Here is a 14,607-nt window from a genome sequence, read left to right as displayed (position 1 = left end):
CTTGCTCTCACAAGTAAGCAGATACTAACTGTCCTTATAACTTGGATTTTTGAGGTGAATATTCTGGAATACATTCTAGTAAATCTTAAAAACACAAATCACATATCAGAATGTCGTGCTGTTCAGTTTTCCAGCTTCATGGAATTGAAGTTTATCGAGATGATGAAGGCTAGCTGTGTTTTTACAGGTGGTTGAGCTGAAGCCGGGTGGAAAAGACATTCCTGTGACCAGCGCTAACCGCATCGCGTACATCCACCTGGTGGCAGACTACAGGCTGAACAAACAGATCCGACAGCACTGCCTGGCTTTCCGTCAGGGATTGGCCAACGTTGTGAATCTGGAATGGCTACGAATGTTTGATCAACAGGAAATACAGGTATTCCTACTTTAAATAGTAGCAAACTTGCTTTAAGCTGCAGATGTTGATTTTTTTTTTTTGCATCTAATACAATTGTCTGATTTCCTTCACTGTTAGGTTTTGATCTCTGGTGCCCAGGTTCCTATTAGTTTGGATGACCTTAAATCTTTCACAAATTATTCAGGTGTGTATGCTTTACTTGAGGTTAAAAAAAATAATAAAAAAATACAAAAAGTCTGTTACGACTGATAAGGTATAAGTCAATTTGCTTCTTATGCTGTTTTTTTTTAAATGTAGGGTCTGATTTAATCAATGCTGTGAGACAGATGTTTGGTTTATTTTTTGTATGTTTACATTTGAGTAATTATAAATAAGTAGAAGATATGTAATTCCTTTTCTAAAAGAGTGTTAGTCAGAGATTGTGTCTGGATGCCTAGAATATAAGTCTGCAAATGACTTGGTCATTTATTTCTCAGCCCAAATAGAGAATTCATACTTCTTTCTGAAAAAAATGTAAGGTGTCTTCATTCTTCTCTGAATTTACCATAAATATAACTGAAACTGTTAGTTTTCTTAGTAGTTAAGAAGCTAAAAGAGAGAGTAGCCATGGATAAGCAATGAATGAGACACTAGAAATGCAGTGATCAAAGATACTTTAAATGACAGGGTTAGCATTTTAAACCTTGTGGTGTTGAGATTTTCTGCAGTTTTCAAAATTGTTGGTAGGTTTTCTGAAGAGTTTATTTCTTGCATAAAACTGTTTTATCTGTAAATTATTTAAATCTCTTTATAGGTGGCTATGCAGCAGACCATCCTGTAATAAAAACATTCTGGAGAGTTGTAGAAAGGTTCACTGATGAGGAGAAACGCAAACTACTCAAGTTTGTAACAAGCTGCTCTCGGCCACCTCTTCTGGGGTTTAAGGTATATGTCATCCTGACTTTTTAGCCATTTTTTCTGAGCATTAGAACTTTCAGTACAGGCTTTTCTGTAGATGTGCTGGGCAGCACTGGGCAGGAGTTAAGCCAATTACTCGTGTGGTGCTTGCCATTTGAGTTATCCAATGATTTGTTCACATGGGTTATCTAAGTCTTCTGTTAACGTGGCTTTACCAACAAACATGTATAGACACACACATACACATACGTGTATAAATTTCCACTTTTCTTAAAGTTAATGTACTTTAAGATAGAACGGTTCAGTTTGAAGGGATCTTCAAGAACGATCGAGTCCAACAGCTTCCCCTCCCTCAGAAGCTGTAGGGAGCAGTGAGGTCACCTTTCAGCTTTCTTCCCTGCAGACTAGACAAAGCAGGCTAGGGAATGTCTTGACATTCATAGCTTACACACAGCACAGCCTAGCTTTGCATCGTTGAAAAATTTGGAACTCTCACTGCCAGACTCAGAATAACATTTGCTAAGGCTAATTAAAGTTTAATAAGTTTAATAAATGTGATTGTTACAGACAAAAAAAAAATAATAATTCATAAAGCGTGGTTGAAAACTGCTAAGTTCAAATCAGGTCACATAATAAATTGATGACACTTCTCAGTTCCAAACTATTGCAGTTTCCTGCTGTGCAGTATTTAATTATGCAAAAAATGGTGCCCTTGGCATGACATTCCAATTTAGAACTTCATTTTTCCATTCTTAAAGCTAAAATAGAGGAATTCAATTAGCATTTTGAAAGGAACAGTAAAAATGCAGCATTTTAGCCATGAAATACTTTTTTTTAAGGCCTCCATTTGAACAATAATTTAGCTTAGAATCTCATTGACCTTCTGCCTTTGGAGCTGGGCTGGTTTTTTCAGTTTCTAATAATCAGAAGTGTTCTACACTTCTTAGGCAAGCATTTGATCAAATGAATACTTTATTGCCAGGAGAAGCAGTGCTTTAGAGTAACAAATATCTTTCTCACTAAGGTCTTTCTCGGAAGAAGGGAATCCTATTTATTGAAACAAAATGTTACATACAGAATTATATCCAAGGGACAAAAGTCTGTTCTTCAGACCCATGGTTAATCATATCATAGCAATAATTAGGATTTGACAAATTTGTATCATTACAGTGTCCTGTGATTGTACACATCTGTTTCACCCCATTAACAGCTGGATGATTTTGTAATCACTCTATGAATAAACAGTATAATTTCTGTAAATAAAGTTAGTTCTTCATTTGAAGAATATATATTGCTGCTTGATCCAGAATTGCAGACTACACTAGTGTAAACACTTGTGTAATCTTACACATGGACAGGTCTACTCAAGTCATTAGTTCTGCTTGCCTTGAAATTAATAAATTTTAGGCTTAGTGAGAGATTAGTTCAGACAGAAATCCCTTTAGAGCAAGAAAGGCCTGAGTCATATATCAGACAATTATCAGACAATTGAATTTAACAAAGAAAATGGTCACATATTTTGGTGGGAAGAAGTAAAACGAAGGCCTCATCTGCTTGAAGAATTTATTTGATGTAGCTGGAGTATGCCAACAGACTAATGTTTTGGAACATAGAAGGGTATGTTTGAACATGGGTTGTTTATTTGTTTAGGAGTTTGGTGGGTTTTGTTTGTTTGGATGTCAGAGAAAGGAACTGTGGTAATACTTTCCACGTAGTCTGGTCACTCATTCATCCTTTTTCTCCTCAGAGCATCGCTCTGAAATGATAAGTAAATGCTCATGTAATATTTATTGATAAAATTGGAATACTTTTAAGCTCAACCACAAGAGTGTTGTAAGTGGCATAGCACATCACTTCACTAGCTAGAGCAAAATTTCATTTGTTGGAATTTGTGTGTGTCCTGGAACATGTCTTCCCTGACTGGGAAGAAAAAAAGTGTAATTCACAGATGATATGATGTCATTGTACAATGACAAACATGACATCGTTCAAACACGACAGAACATCCTTTTCCACTTAGCTCCATTCCTGCGAGTGGTCGCTAGTTCCCTACAGCCAGCAGGCATTTCAGATAACTTCAGTGTGATGGGAACGCATCGTTTTCCTGTTCTACAGAAGAAATAGGATCCATATGCATTTGGTAGGCTTTGCAAGAAGAGTCTGAAGTTCATGATCCTTTGTTTCTCTCAAATACAACTAGGATTTTCTGCATGCTGCTTTATGATTTCCACTTCATATTTCACTGTTTTGTGGTGTCACATATTTGCAGAACAGAGTGTGTGGACAACAACAAATTACTGTTTTTCCTTAGAACTAGATAAATGGCTTTGTGTTCTGCTAGTTATCTCATCCCCATCAAAATTCATTAGGGAGAGGCAGTACCCTATTCAAGAGGGCTTTTGGGGTCATCAGGAATGAAAGAAAATGCTATTTGAATATGTCATTGTGACAGTCTTTAATCTAATGATTTATTTCCTAGAAAACTATGGCAGCTGTTACAGGTTAGCTTTTGGCATGTATTTATTTCTTGTTATGTTTTTTTTTTTTATTCTTGCATTTTCCAGGAGTTATATCCTGCATTTTGCATTCACAATGGAGGATCTGATTTAGACAGGCTACCTACTGCCAGTACCTGCATGAACTTGCTGAAGCTTCCTGAGTTTTATGATGAAAATCTTATGCGGAGCAAGCTTCTCTATGCCATTGAATGTGCTGCTGGATTTGAACTAAGCTGAGTTGAGCTGATGCTTGTTTGGATGATCTGCAGAGGAATGAACCAGTGCCTATTCTATAAGCAGCACCTGTATCCACACAGTTTTGAGGGAATTCAGTGTAAATTTCTGCAGCTCTTATGTCTTATCAGATGCCCTCAAATAGGTTTCATTTTTAAACACAATCTGTTAGTTAGCTTTCATTAATTAATATTAAATTGACACTGTTGATGATTCAAAATACTGAATGCTGTTTGCAGTGCAGTTGTTCTCTGTGTTCATGGGAAGAAAGAGCACATGTAAGAAAAAAAAAAAAAAGTGGCATCTCAGTGAAATTAACCAAAGATGAAGCTTTGGCTTTGTGCTGTTCAAACATAAGAAAAAAGTCACAAACTGGCATTAAAGTTGTGTACCGTGCAGCACATCGGGGTGAGATGAGGCTAACATCCTGTGAGTAGTCTTTTAGATGAAAGTGAAGCAGATGTTTGCAGATATCCCACAGCTGAGAGGACGAAAATGTTCATTACTGATATCCTAACATCTTCATTTATGCTGTAGAATTGTTTACAAACCATAGTTGTTACAATTAAGACATAACTGATTTTGTTTGATACTACCTTCCCTAAAGATGGTAGGCACTGAGATAAAATGTTTATAATATTTTATTTGTGCTTTCTGAAATACCTTGAAGAAAACAGATTCGCATGCTTATTTTGAGTTCAACCTTTGGCTGTGTCATTACCACTTGAACACTGTCATAAACTGATAGGACTATCCACGTTTTCTCTGTTCTGTTTCTGTCTTTTGTGCCTGTACAGATTTTATTTAATGTATCAGCCTCCTGTTGCATACACACATACATGCAAAAGTCATCACTTCAGAAAAATACACATGTAACAACTATTAAAATTATTTAAACCAAAGTTATCAGGCTTTCTTTTATATTCGAAGCCTGTGGTGTTCACATTCCTTTCGCCTGTCATTTTTTTCCATCCTAAATACCTTATCTGTGCTGTAGTTGCTAATCAAATTCATTATTTTTTGTGATTAGACAGCTTTCACATCCATTTGCCTGCAGTATTTTTGCTAAGAGAAGTAGGTGGGAATATGCTGCTTTGTGTAACTTGATTTCTGGGAGTAACTTGGTTTCACGTGGAAGGAACTGATCCTCTGACCTACTTGTAACCTACTGTAGGGAACCTGCTTTAGTGGTGGGGTTTGGACTGGCTGATCTCCAGAGGTCCCTTCCATCCCTATGGTTCTGTGATTCTGGTAGTAGGCACTGGGTGTTTGTATGGGAACTGCAGTCAGTTTGAAAAAGGAATTATAGTTGAAACTGTAAGATTAATAAGTGCATCCATCTGAACTTTAGTTTTATATTTTAAATCATCAAAATTTACAATCAGTTTTATATTCATCTCTTATGCAAAAAAGAAATAAATTGCTGTTACTGAAAACTGTTGGATTTCATATTTAAAAAGCAGTAACCAGCAATATCCTTTTAAATGTGGGGAAATTGAGTGGTTTTAAGATGTTTACTGGTAACCATATAAAAATGTATAATTTCTTAAGTTGGGTAAAAAATGGAGTGTTAAAATGCTGTTTGTAGTCTTGATGTACAGAAATAAAGTAATTGTTTTTCTTTTTTGTTTTGCTTTAGGCTTTTTATTTATATTAAATAATACATAACCAACCTATACGTTTTCCCAGAATTCTTTTCATGTATATTTTTTCTACGTAAATTATGAAACTTGTAAAGAAGTTGAAAAAGAAATCGGTAGTAGTGAAACTGCCTCCTCTTAACTGCAAAACATGAACGCTTCTTGAAAGCATTATTTATTTTATAACCTAATGCTTTAAATATTTTGAAATTATTTTTCAATTTCATTCTTTTGGTAGTGTTGTATCTGTATTTTGTAAAAATAAAAAATAAAAAAAATAATAACAGTAATAAAAAAGTAGCCCTATTCAAATACTGTGTTGAAGTCACGCCGTGTAATCATGACTGGTATTGTATGCTTCCAGCTTCTGTAAGAGGAGGCAGTGCGTGGTGTTCTGTTACTGCGAGTTCAACACGTGGGGTAGACTGGAGGAAGAAGTACTCAGACTGCAATAAGAGGGTAGGGTTTTCTGTAGGCAACAAGTTTTTCAGTTCTGACTGTCAACTGTTTATGATATAGACAAGATGAAGTGTGAGATCCTGCTTATCCATGCTTTATTGCTGAATATTTTAAGGGATAAGAGAGGGAAGGATGAAAAACAATGTGAGTGTAGTTAGTCGTGTCCTGATGAGCTAAGTGGTTTAAATGATCTCTTGTAGCTCTCACATGGCAAGAATTGTTTATATATGAAAATGGATTTTCTGTTTTTTAAAACAAGTGCAGGGTTCTTTCCCAGTTGTGATGCTCACGGAGTTTAGGTAGGCAGAGGCAAAAAGCACTTTGCCTGCAGCTAACCTGAAACATTACTGTAGTTTTTGATCATCAGCTCGGCTGTCCCAATTGCGGTTTTGGAGTTGCTGTCTGTGCAGGACAGCCCTTCCATACAGTTTCAGTAGTTCTGTGTGTTTTCTTCCTGGATCAGTTCTTGCTTTTTGGAATATGGCAACATTTTCTTTTTGCCTTTTTCAAATAAACTTTAAAGCAAGCTTAAAAAAAAAATCCATCTTTATGATGGGAAGAGTACAAATTCTTTGTCTCTCCACAGTTAAAAGGAATAAAAGAGAAATGAAAGAATAAATGTAGCAGTTGGTCTTTGTCTCTTGGTGAGAATTCTTCTGGATGTAAGTTTAGTTCTGCTTGCTGGATATTAAAGCCCCACAGAAATGGCATGCCTTGTTAGTTATCACTGCTATTTTCCATCATCCCAAGAAGCCATGCTTATGTACATTTTGCAGATCTCACTTTTTTATTTCTGGGGAAAATTTCCATCTACAAGGAGAGATTTGTCTTCGGCTTCACAAGTGAACACTGAGCTGATAAAAGTTTGAACAAGGATATCTTTGGTTAGTTTTCTGTGGGGTGCTCCAAATTGGAAGTAAAATGAGCTGCTTGATGCTGTCAGTAACAGTGTGGACAGGGGCATCACTTGAGTCTAGTAGGAACATCCTAACTTGATCTACAAAGGGGCTTGGAAATCAAAGAAGGACTTCAAGCCATGCAGTGAGATCATGCTAAATTGCAGTTAAAGCCAGAAGCAATTTGTTAAATGCCAATAATGCAGCACATGCTCTTTCCATCACTGAAAAAAAAGAATGCAGCACAAAAAACAAGAAAAAATGAGCTGTTTTTCTTGGAGTGTTTTGTTTGAATTGTAATTTTTTTTGTATTTATATGCAAAAACTTTAAAATCTATTTGCTCATGTACATGAGTCTGTGTTAATAATGGTTTGTGATGTAAATGCTTGTTACTATTTTTTTTTCCCATGTTGCTTTGCCTGTCAGTAAAGGAGAAACAAACATGGTCTGTAAAACTGATCAGGATATCTATATTTTTATTGACTTCTGCTTTTGTGAATAAAATAATTTGAGTTTTCTTGAAACTTTGCAGAAACACTCTTTTCTTTCATTTTGCAATACATGCGGAGTTCTGTGGCTAAAGTTTGATAGTATTCCACAGCTTACAACAGGGGTGCTGATACAGACTCTTAGTTGGTCTGTATCCTCATCATGATGTGTAACTTCAGTTGTCAGGCTCTGGAGTTCCCACTGTGAGCCCAGCCTGGACCATAAAGCTTAGCTTTGACTCAGTGCATCCTTTCAGCATTGTACTCGAGAGCACTGACACTCTTTGAAAAACTATCTGCTGCACTGTACAAACGTGTATTCTGTTTGCAGCATTTAATTCATTGGAATGGTTTGCTCAAATGTCACATATATTCATGATTATTCTTTTCTGCCTCCCCAGAGCTGCCATTAGTTCACTCTGTGTAACATTTGGACATTACAAAAGATAGTTTTGCTTTATTTCTCTTTTGTTCTGTGTTTGTAGTTGCACGTAGTTCTTGGTTGCGGAAGAAGGAAACGTTCATTCGCCAGATGGTGTTATTGCAAATCATCTTGCTAATTCTGCTTATCCAAATGTTAGATCCAGGAAAAGCATTTCTCATCAGCTGCTGTGCAGTTTTGCTGTATGCTGTCAAACGCACCTTCTGAAGAAATTACTACCTTCTATCTTCGTATCTGTAATTGATTGATTTCTATTACTGCTCTGCATAGTATTTTTCACCTCTGTCTTTCAGACAGTAGCACAGCTCTGAGTTCTGTGCATCTCTTGAGATGTACTTACCTGTTAGACCTATCTGGTTATGGATGAAAAATGACATAGAATTAACATGTATTTGTCATTAGCGTACAGATAAGGAAGCCTATCTCAGATCAAATTAATTAATAGAAATGCTGATCAGGCTGTCCTTGCAAGAAATAAGCACTTGTCACAGACTGTGAGATCTTGTGGCTGCCAGCAGCTGTTCTTAGAATGTTGTCTGTACACCCCAAGTAATCAGTAGAATATATCTGGTGCTTTATGAGGAGCTGGGGAAAGCACCAGCTATCCTGAAGTGTTTCAGCCACTCCTCAAAAACATCCTTTCTGCTCAAGCTTTTGGTTACAAAGAGGCATCCAGATAAACTTGGATCCTATTGGTTACCTAAGAAGCTCCATACAATTGAAAACTCAGGTTGTGCTCAGCAGAAAAACTCAGGAGAATTCTAATGATAATTGATTATTTTGTGCTTTTAAAGCTTCTACTCAAAGTCTTAAACGTTAGGTGCATTGCCCGTATTTCAAGTCTAATTGTTTCTGATAAGCTATCAGCAAAAAAGTTAGTGCTTATATTTAATTAAGTGGCACTTTCCAGAATTGCTTTGCCAGTATTACTATAATCAAATGATGTGAGAACAGTCTTTGATACATAAGTTCTTTGCTAACACCAAAAATAGAATCTGTAAATAGAAAAACTAGATTCATTAAGCAGCATTAAGGCCAAAAAGGCTACAGCCATTACCACATCAAAGAAACTAATATTAATCTCTCTCTAATGCAGCATTTTCTTATGTTCTGATGGGCTTTTCATAATTGACCTCCGTAAGTAATAAAAAATGATTTAAAAAAAATCCCAGCAAACGAATCTGGGAACAATGTGAAATGCTGATATCTCCTGGACTCATGCCACGTGATTCTATCGCCACGCGATCCTATCGTTAGCTTATAGTTATCAGTTGGGCCCTCGCTTAACTTCTGCCATCTGGGAGGTGGCTGGCAGGGCACTACCTATGGCAGAGGCAACTTGGAGATCCAGAGGTCGGTTCTTCCTTTACTGATATGCATTGCCAAGGTGGGTAGAACAAATCGTGCCCTGGAGACGCCCCTCCATCTCTCGTTCTTCACAGTCAGAGGGTTTGAACTACAATACTCAACTTCTGGGCAGCTGAATTTCTGTGAAAGTGAAGAATGATCTTTGCCTCATGTTCCAAGGTGAGAGCTGAAAATTCCTGAGCAATGGAGATCCCCTAAGAGCACGATTTATTCTTATGACTCAACACTTAGATGCCAGCCCATGTCTGCCCAAATCTTCCACACCACTGCCCATAGAACCACCATACCTTATCAGCTGCTGCTATTGGTTTTTCTGTTTTATTAGTCTTATCAGCAGATCTAATTAAACATTTCCTACAACTAAAGTCCTTCTCAGGATATTACTTCAGGTAAGCAAGTGGTTTGGGCTCTTTACCTAAAGTTGCTCCTCCTCCTTTTATCTGTGTTAACTATTTCCATACAGGAGGATCTTGCAGTCTCTGTGTTAAAACTCTTGGGTAGCCAAGTTCTTTTTTGAGGACTTTTGTCCTACTGTAAGACTAATGCTAAAACTTAAGTAATACTCCCGAGAAATCTTAACTGAATTGAGTGGGACTGAGTATAGAGAGCAAATCAAACCATGGGTTTTTTAGCCCTTCTCTGTGGTACCTGAACTCCGCAGCTTGAACGAGAGAAAGTTTGGGTGAGAAAGTGGCTCAGCAGTAGTTAACTGAATATTTTATCCGAGTGCTCCTCTTAAAAGTAAAGCAACCATTGCCACAATATTTCTTTTGAGCTGTGGGTGGATGCGTAACAGATCGCATTGACCTGGAAAATGCTGAAGGCTGAGCTGACATCTTGGAAAGGTGACTCCAGCAGGAACCAACAGGGGGAGCTGGACACCACAGGTGAGTTGAAGCTGAGCGGTGCCCTGGCTGCTGTGTTAGGGGTGACATCAGCACGAAGCCTGTGCACTTATTTCTCCCTGCTCACAGGACCTGTGATTGTAAATGCTGGAAGCTGTACCTGGGCCATAACAACCCGTGCAGTGCTGTGTTTTGGGGATACGGACATTGCTCTCTCTCAGATCCCTACAGTGTGCTCCCAGCTGGGTTTGTCATCTGCTGTGTTGATGGCAATCCTCTGCCTTTCCCTGTAACCCAGAGAATGGAAATTAGACAGCAAAAAACATTATATCAAGAAAACAAATACATATATAATGAGTTCCTGTCATCTTTCCTTTGAACTACCACAGATAATGATATTAAGTTAAAAAAGGTACCCCAGTGAATGATGTTTGTAATTGGTGGCTGTACCAACCATTCTTTCCGCAGTGCCTTGGGAAATGTATTCATGTCTCACTTCTAAGTCAACGATAAGCGTTAGCCAATTAAGACACAATTATGTGATTTTTCTAATGATTAAACCTCTTGTTTCTTCCTCTTCATTAGGAAATATCTTTGTGTTTTCTGTGTTTTGCAGAAAAATGTCAAACTGACTCACACGCAGGCAGCCCTTAGCCGTGAGCAAGGCGCTCTCCCTCGCACGGTTGCGGCGAATGCAAGCGGCCACCCCTCCCCATGGAGCGCCCCGCGCCGCAGTACCGCCCACGGCCAGCAGGGGGCGCCCGACCCTCGCGTGCGCGCGGCCGTGCGGGAGCAAACGGCCCGTGCGTCGTTCGAGAAACTTCCGGAAACAGCCTGGCGGAAGTGACGACGCTCGTGACGCCATTTCCTGTTTGCGGCTGAGGAAGCCGCCGCTGTTGCCGTTGTCCTGGGCTGCTGGCGGGGAGGTCGCGGCCGCGCTGCGCAGGCACCGCAGCGGGTGAGCGTGGGGTCGGGCCTCTGGCGGGCGTCGCTTGGTCCCAGCGGGGGAAGGGGAGAGCGAGCGAGCGGTAGGGGGAGCCGATGTCTGGGCCGGGCCGCGGCTCTTAGCGGCAGCGCTGTGGGCCCGGGCCCCGAGCGCTGCTGTCGGAGGCGCCGTGCCGCCATGCTGGGCGCTGCGCTGAGGGCTCTGCCGCCGTTCTGTCGGCGGCTCCGCTGGGCCGAAGCAGGCGGCGGGGAGTTGCGGGCGGGCGGGCAGGAAGGAGAGAGGGAGTGTGCGTAGGGGCTGCTCTGGGCTCAGCCCGCAGCGCGCAGGGAGCCGTGGGATCGCCGGGCCGGGCTGTGCCACATCGGCCGTGCCTCGTGCGTACCGAGAGCGGAGGAGGCTTAGGCGGGGAAAATCCACGCTTCCGTTTCTGCTGGGCTGGTTTCGGCTGCAGAAAGCGAGGAGTGTGTGCTCCGATAGGGCTCTGCAGCTATTGAACAGGCCCTTCGCTTCGGCTTCCTTTGTTCATCGAGTTATTTTGGTATACTTGTAAACTAAACGTGCCATTTTCTATTTTTTTTTTTTTAATCTTTTATTTTTTTCTGATGGGAATTGAGTTCCATTTTCCATTTAGTAACTGAGAGCAGGGTCAGAACTCGGTGTTGTGGGTGAAGGCAGCAGCGTTTTGAGGCCAGGTGTTGCCAGGTTCCAAGCTAAGCTGAAAGCCCAGTGTAAGGCTGGTTGTTGTTGTCATGGTCAGTGTCTGCTACCTTTCTGTATGACTGCTGGGTTGGGAAGTGAAGTTATTTATGGTCAGTATTTCTGTTTATTGCAAGAGTTTATGCTGTGTTGCAGCTTGTCAGCACTCTGGGTGGCTACTGAAAACCAGTGCAACGTACTTCAGCCCACAGAAGATAGTAGAAAAGCTTCATCAAAACGTTGGGGGAGATTCCTTTTAAAGTTTTGATAACAGTAAATTGATTGGCTGGTTCCAATCCGAACAAGGTAATATCACTGAAGTTAAATTTAAAATGACAGGAACGCTTTTGATGTGGCGTAGCCAGTGGTCGGGTCTCAATGTTTTTATGAGGTGAAGTGTCAGCATGTGAAGAACAAGGTGTTGGCACGGTGTCAGCCCAGCTGCTCACAGCAGGCTCTGTCCCTTGGTCCTCCAAGGCTGTTCTTCCCACTGCGTGCTGACCTTGATTTTTGTTTACCCTTTGGAGATGGTTGTACTTCTGTTAGGAATTATGCTCGGCTGATGATCGAGAGCTTAGTTGTTAAAATACCGTTTAGTTTGCTGGATTATATTGTCAGAGAAGATTTGTTTGGTTGAACGAGTAAATGTATTTACCAGTCTTGTCTCTGCCTTTCTTACGTGTTTCTTTTCAGTTGTTTAAAACTAGAAGTAAATGCTGAAATAGTGCATAGTGCTTGTGTAACTGTCCTTTCTACTCTTGTCTCTTGTGCTGCTGTTCAGTGGAGAGCAGGAGTCTCTTGGAGATGCAAGTCAAATTCAGATTAAATTTTCTTTAATAACCCAAACACTGGAGGAGAAATATGTATTGCTGCTTTGACTAGTAATGGTATTTAAAATGTGCTTTTAGTAATAATTTTTCTACCTAGAAGCTGCTCTGTCAGATTTGTCTCTTTCAGTACTTGTGCTTTGTCTGTACTACATTCTTACCTGAAAGGCTTTTCTCTGCTATTTTCTTCTTACTCTGCTGGATTGAGGTGTTTTGCTAACACAATTTGGCTGGATTTTAGGAGAAACCATGTGAGGCTTATCTTCTGGAAAATAAACAAGTTGTCTTTTTGATGGGATATTGGGGAGAAACTTAATGTTAAACGCTCATTTCAGTATGAAGGGCCTATCAGTTCCTAGTAGTGTTTCTACTTAGCTGTGGAGATATATATTTTTAACTGTAAAATTTTTCAGAACTCTGACGTCTGTTTGACACATTTGAGGTGAGGTTGTGCCAGATCAGAGTGATGTTTGTGTGTCCATGTGAGGCCGCAGGCACTGCGTTTGGTCTGGCATTGACTGAAATGTCCCATGAGGTTGGGCAGTGATGCAGCCATGCGTGTTGGCATTCTGCTCTTGTGCTGCTGGCACATCTCACCCATGTCAATACACAGGGCTGTCAGTGTGGAGTAGACCTTCCATGCCTTAGAAATTGTGGTGCTTTGAACAGAACATTTTCTATCAGTAGCTTTTCCTTTGGCCATAATGTTAATCAATTTATTAACAGAAGGGAAAGATCAATGAAAAGCTACTTAAGTTTGTCAGAACTTGTTAGTTCTTAGGATGATCATTTATTTCAGCATAGATTTAAATTGAAAGTACTGTGGAGTCCTCAGTACGGGAGAGACATGGACCTTTTGGAGCATACCAAGAGGAAGACCCAACGGATGGAACACCTCTCCTGCATGGACAGGCTGAGAGAGCTGGGGCTGTGCAGCTTGGAGGAGAGAGAGCTGTGGGGAGACCTGAGAGCGGCCTGTTGGTATCTAAAGGGGCTGTAAGAGAGAAGGTAGACTCTTCGGCAGGGTCTGTGGTGACAGGATAAGGGAAAATGGTTACAAATTAAAAGATGGTAGGTTTAGGTTGAATATAAAGAAAAACTCTTCTGCAGTGAGAAGGGAAAGGCCTTGGGACATGTTGCCCAGAGATGTGGTGGATGCCCCATCCCTGGAGACACCCAAGGTCAGGTTGGATGGGGCTCTGAGCACCTGATGGAGCTGTGGGTTTCCCTGTTCACTGCGGGGGAGTTGGACCAAATGGCTTTTAAGGGTCCCTTCCAACTCAAACAGTTCTGTGATTCTAGTTGATGATGTTAGTAGGTTGAACTTATGTGCCTTTGAATGAAATGGTATATTTCAATGGATGTTGGATTTCTCTTAAGTTTGGACTGTTTGTTTATTTAACTACGTTCATGCATATGAATGTCTTTTTTCTGGATATCCAGTTTGTTTTGTACTGACCTGTATGCCCTGCCTGCCCTTCTCAGTTCTGTTGTGGGTAATCCTATACTGAAGGAGTTTGTGGCTCAAATAATAAGGCTGAGGCCATTTGTAGCTACTTTATAGAAGAGCTTCCATTAAAACCTGCGTGCCAAAAATTTTGTTTGATTAGGAGAACTTGTTTTGTCTTAAAATATAGTGTGAATCTGTGGAAGTCTGTCTTAAGTAAAACTGGACTCAGAAAACGACTTCAGGACAACTGTTTTCTAACATGGAGACAGGATGTTTGTTGTAAGCATAGGATTAAAGTAAGCATTTTGGAATGTTGATTTGGTTAGATTCATCTCTCGGGGATGCTTGGCAGTGTAACGTGATGAGGATAAACGTTGTTATTTAAGTACATTTTGCTTACTTCAATTATGCTGTGTATTTACATTTTTCATGAAAGAAACCAGTTTGTGGAGCCTGCGAGATGAAACTCTAAGGTAGCTTTTCTGAGCTGGGGTCAGTGGAAGTTAAAAGTGCAGAGGTTTTGCTTATAGCTTAGTGTGTTGTGCTGGGTGAAATCTCCTTG

At 40.2% G+C, this 14,607-nt stretch overlaps 2 protein-coding genes and 1 long non-coding RNA gene across 4 annotated transcripts in view; 2 read left to right on the top strand and 1 right to left on the bottom strand.

The window, feature by feature from the left end:
* UBE3C (ubiquitin protein ligase E3C) overlaps positions 1-7,145 on the top strand; it is a 66,476-nt gene extending 59,331 nt beyond the window's left edge. The window contains exons 20-23 of the mRNA XM_031615959.2: positions 188-376; positions 476-542; positions 1,152-1,282; positions 3,820-7,145. Coding sequence (XP_031471819.2) covers positions 188-376; positions 476-542; positions 1,152-1,282; positions 3,820-3,990 — 558 coding nt within the window. The 3' untranslated portion in view covers positions 3,991-7,145. The remainder of the gene's footprint in view (positions 1-187; positions 377-475; positions 543-1,151; positions 1,283-3,819) is intronic.
* Positions 7,146-7,548: 403 nt separating this feature from the next.
* On the bottom strand, positions 7,549-10,918 carry LOC149917580 (uncharacterized). Its single transcript, XR_016467900.1, has 3 exons — positions 10,764-10,918; positions 10,287-10,413; positions 7,549-8,147 (listed from the first exon to the last, which is right to left on the bottom strand). It is a non-coding gene; the product is annotated as an uncharacterized LOC149917580 (long non-coding RNA).
* A 26-nt stretch (positions 10,919-10,944) lies between these two features.
* DNAJB6 (DnaJ heat shock protein family (Hsp40) member B6) overlaps positions 10,945-14,607 on the top strand; it is a 48,325-nt gene continuing 44,662 nt past the window's right edge. The window contains exon 1 of one of the 2 annotated variants that reach the window (XM_031615960.2): positions 10,945-11,084. The gene's annotated coding sequence lies outside the window, so the exon portion shown is untranslated. The remainder of the gene's footprint in view (positions 11,085-14,607) is intronic. The other variant, XM_031615961.2, reaches the window with a different exon arrangement.

Source organism: Phasianus colchicus, chromosome 6 (genome assembly GCF_987193195.1).
Source record: "Phasianus colchicus chromosome 6, bPhaCol1.hap1.1, whole genome shotgun sequence".
Taxonomy (NCBI): Eukaryota; Metazoa; Chordata; class Aves; order Galliformes; family Phasianidae; genus Phasianus; species Phasianus colchicus.
This window is presented reverse-complemented; position numbering and strand designations above follow the sequence as displayed.